This window comes from Sceloporus undulatus, unplaced genomic scaffold, assembly GCF_019175285.1.
Source record: "Sceloporus undulatus isolate JIND9_A2432 ecotype Alabama unplaced genomic scaffold, SceUnd_v1.1 scaffold_5175, whole genome shotgun sequence".
Taxonomy (NCBI): Eukaryota; Metazoa; Chordata; class Lepidosauria; order Squamata; family Phrynosomatidae; genus Sceloporus; species Sceloporus undulatus.
The window spans coordinates 1-3456 of record NW_024808095.1 but is presented as its reverse complement, the minus strand read 5'-3'; the positions used below and the strand labels follow the sequence as shown (position 1 = coordinate 3456).

At 46.9% G+C, this 3456-nt stretch overlaps 1 protein-coding gene across 1 annotated transcript; it reads right to left on the bottom strand.

Moving 5' to 3' along the window:
- Positions 1–243: 243 nt before the first annotated feature.
- On the bottom strand, positions 244–2984 carry LOC121918153 (GATOR complex protein DEPDC5-like). The gene is made up of 7 exons (XM_042444247.1): positions 2741–2984; positions 2354–2560; positions 2127–2262; positions 1832–1986; positions 714–870; positions 468–631; positions 244–382 (listed from the first exon to the last, which is right to left on the bottom strand). The coding sequence occupies exons 1-7, from the start codon at positions 2808–2810 to the stop codon at positions 261–263; spliced, it is 1011 nt and encodes a 336-aa protein (XP_042300181.1). The 5' UTR covers positions 2811–2984; the 3' UTR covers positions 244–260.
- Positions 2985–3456: the final 472 nt, after the last annotated feature.

Here is a 3456-nt window from a genome sequence, read left to right as displayed (position 1 = left end):
TTAGAGGTTGAATTTAGAAATAGATTTAGATGGATTGAACACCTCGATGAGGAAGGACTTTAATTCAACATCTTGGGGTTAGTCTAACAATTCCCAAACTTTGTTCCTCTGGACTCCAACTCCCATTATCCTCGACATTTGGCCAACCTGGCTAGGGATTCTGGGATTTGAAGTCCAAGAATTGTTGGTCAAGATGGAGGTTTTATAGAATTAAAGAAGTTTTGGATAACGAATTGCTCGATAAAAACATAAAATGTAACTCACTTGGGCAAATATCGTGTGACAGTGATGATCTTGTCCTTCAGGGTCACTTTGTGGAAAGTCCGGCCCATGCTCAGCCAGTATTGGTCATCTTCCTCTGGCCGGTTGCGGGACACGAGGCCTAACCGCGACGACACAGAGACAATTATGGGTCGCGAAAACACCGACCGCGGCACTGATGTGGAAAAAAAACGTGGTCCTCTTACCTCGGCTGTACAAGGGACTGCTGCTGAGCGGCGGCTGGACGGCAGCGGCGGCTATTTTCCGCGGCTTGTTCTGGACGATGAGTTGGTAGCCCTGCATCAGCCGCTGGCAGATGAACTCTTCGAAAACCTGCTGCGCGGTCATCTGAACACCGTCCTCTTCCCTCCTGCAAAACGGTGTCGAAAAGGAGAATAACGGGGTCCACTCTAGGCAAGACTCTATGGTTGACGTCGGTTGCAGTGACCCACCTGTCGAGGTCGGCCTCCGGGAGGAGGTCATAACAGCCCTCAGTGTAGTCGTTCTGGAGGCTCTGCCGGTCCGGGAAGTAGTCCGTCGTGAGTGGGAGGCAGGCGGGCGTCGTGAGGGACTTCCAGTCCACTCCGACGGTACAACAGAAGGCGGGCACTACGGGGGGAGCAGACAGGGTCAGCGGATCTGCCCTCGTTTCCATCGGGAGGAAGGAAGGAGAGAAGAAAGGAGCGGCGAGTGAGAGGTCCGGAAGCAAGAGTGGCAAGAAGGAAAGATGGGGGATACGGGGGAATGGGGGGAGGGAGGAACCGCATGGAGACATTTGGTTTCAGGGTGATTGTTTGGGAGGCGGGGAGGAAACGGGGATCAGGAAAATTAAAAAGAGAAAAAAGGGGGAAAACGGGGAAGGGAAAAATGGGAAAAGAGAAAACAGGTCAGGGAGTAAACAGGAAAACGGTGAAAGGGGGATAACAGAGAAATGGGAAAGGGGGAAATGGGGAAAAGCGGAAAACGGGAAAGAGAAAATAGGAGAACGAGAACAGGGAAAAATGAGAAAGAGAAAACGAGAAAGGGGAAAACGAGAAAGGGAGAAAATGAGAATGGGAAAAAACGAGAAAGGGAGAAAACGAGAACAGGAGAGAACGAGAACGAGGAAAAACGAGAAAGGGAGAAAACGAGAAAGGAGGAAAATGAGAACGGGAGAAAACGAGAACGGGCAAAAACGAGAAAGGGAGAAAAGGAACGGGGGAAGAAGGGAAAGGGGAAAACGGTAATCCAGGAAACATGGAGGAAGAGGTAAGGAAGGTGGGGACGGCAGGAAGGAAGGAAGGAAGGAAAAGAAAGACAGAGTTTGTTAAAACAACGCAGTGCCCCCATGCAAAGCCATTTCCCCCCGCAAGCAAATAGCAAAGGTTTTAATAATTTATTTAAATCTGAGTCGGGCAACCATTTAAAAAACAAACAAAGAGGAAGTGAGCAGAGGCCACTTCCTGTTTCCCAAAAGGCCAAAATTGGTCCGTCATGATTTAATTAAACGTTACGGAAAAACGGAAGTCCCGCGTTCCTTCGTGTCCGTGGGCAGAAACCTTCCGCAACGCTTTTTTCCTACTCCACTTACTCGGATCCAGAGAGTTGGCCAACGTGCTGCCGGCCACCGCAGCGTCCTTCGTTTGTGTTCGGACGTTCGCGCCCGCGACTTGGCGCAGATAATCTTCCGTCATGCCAAAGCTTGAGAAGGAAGCATCGTCCTCCATACGCCGCGAAACGCCATGCCTGAAGAGAAACGGAGACAAACGACAAGGGACGCATAGGACTAATTTATAACGCAACTCTATGATTGACGTGTGGCATAAAGATATCTGACGAGTGCCATTTTGGCGCTGTTATACGCCATGAAATTCCGTACGCCTCACCTGCCGGCGGCTTCGTGGTACGCGAGCTCCAGCAGTTCGGCTGAGGAGTGCGTCCAGTCCTTCTGACCGCTGTCTTGCATCTCCGCCATGTTTTGCCGCGTCTGGTGGTGGATCTGGATGGCTTCGCCGGAAGGACCTGCGGAAACAACTACGGGTGTAAACCCTCGCTTACTTAGCGTCAACGGACCGCGTCCGTGACGAAATGAGAAAACAGCACGTCGACTTACCCACGGGGAAAGTGTGGACCCAGCGGCGCCGGTTCGACGTCAACTTCATCGGCATCCGCGACGGCGCGAAGGGGTTGATCAGCGCGCGTTGCGGCGCGTAAACGCCGGTGGAACGGAGATGGAGCATGGACTCGGCGCTGCCAACGTGGAAGCGTCCCGGCGCGCTGGAGTCGCGCTGCTGAGGCTCCATCATGTTCTCGAGAGCGTCTACAGAAAAGACACCGCGAAATTTTGTGCGGATTGAAATGTATTGGTTCGTCTTTGACAGACGTTGACCATAGAGTTGCGCCGGAGGAGCCACAAACGCCTCTCTAGGAATCTCTAGGTCCTCCAGCACAACTCTATGGCCGGTGTCCGCCGGTTTCGTAAAAACCGTGCAAAACCAACCTCGTGTGCTGGTGTAACCCAGAGAACTGCTGACTTCGTAAGCCATGTGGACGTGCGGCCGCGGGATCATCAGGATGTTGGAGATGCGTCCGACGGAGCCATCGTCCGACGCCTGGCTCTTGACATCTTCCACAGATGGCGGCAGCGGCACATGGCGTCCCGGCGCGGATGGGCTGGACGAGACGTCATAGGAGCTGGAGCTTTTGCGAGGGCGGTTCTCGCGTTCGCGCAAAGGCCTGGTCAAGCGAGAGGATTGGTCAATTAAATGAGATTTATAATTTAATTAAATTTACAATTTAAATTATAATTAAATTAAATTTAAAATTTAAATTATCTTTTATTTCATAATTAAATTAAATTAAAAATTAAAGTATATTTTAATTCATAATTAAATTTACAATTTGATTTATAATTGAATTAAATTTGTAACTAAATTATATTTAAAATTTAATTTGTAATTAAATTAAATTCACAATTCAATTTATAATTGAATTAAATTTACAGTTTGATTTATAATTAAATAAAATGTATAACTAAATTAAATTTATATATATTGTAATTAAATTCACAATTTAATTTATAAATAAATTAAATGTATAATTAATTTATAATTTAATTTAATTTACAATCAGGTTTATAATTAAATTTTAAAAATAAATTAAATGTATGATTTAATTTATAATTAAATTTAATTAATATAATTTATTTTATTATTT

Coding starts and splice junctions, on each gene's coding strand:
- LOC121918153 (XM_042444247.1), bottom strand. CDS start 2,810: ATGATCCCGCGGCCGCACGTCCACATGGCTTACGAAGTCAGCAGTTCT. Junction 2,263..2,353: donor GGTCCACACTTTCCCCGTGG/GTAAGTCGACGT, acceptor TTGTTTCCGCAG/GTCCTTCCGGCGAAGCCATC. Junction 383..467: donor CAGTCCCTTGTACAGCCGAG/GTAAGAGGACCA, acceptor CGTCGCGGTTAG/GCCTCGTGTCCCGCAACCGG.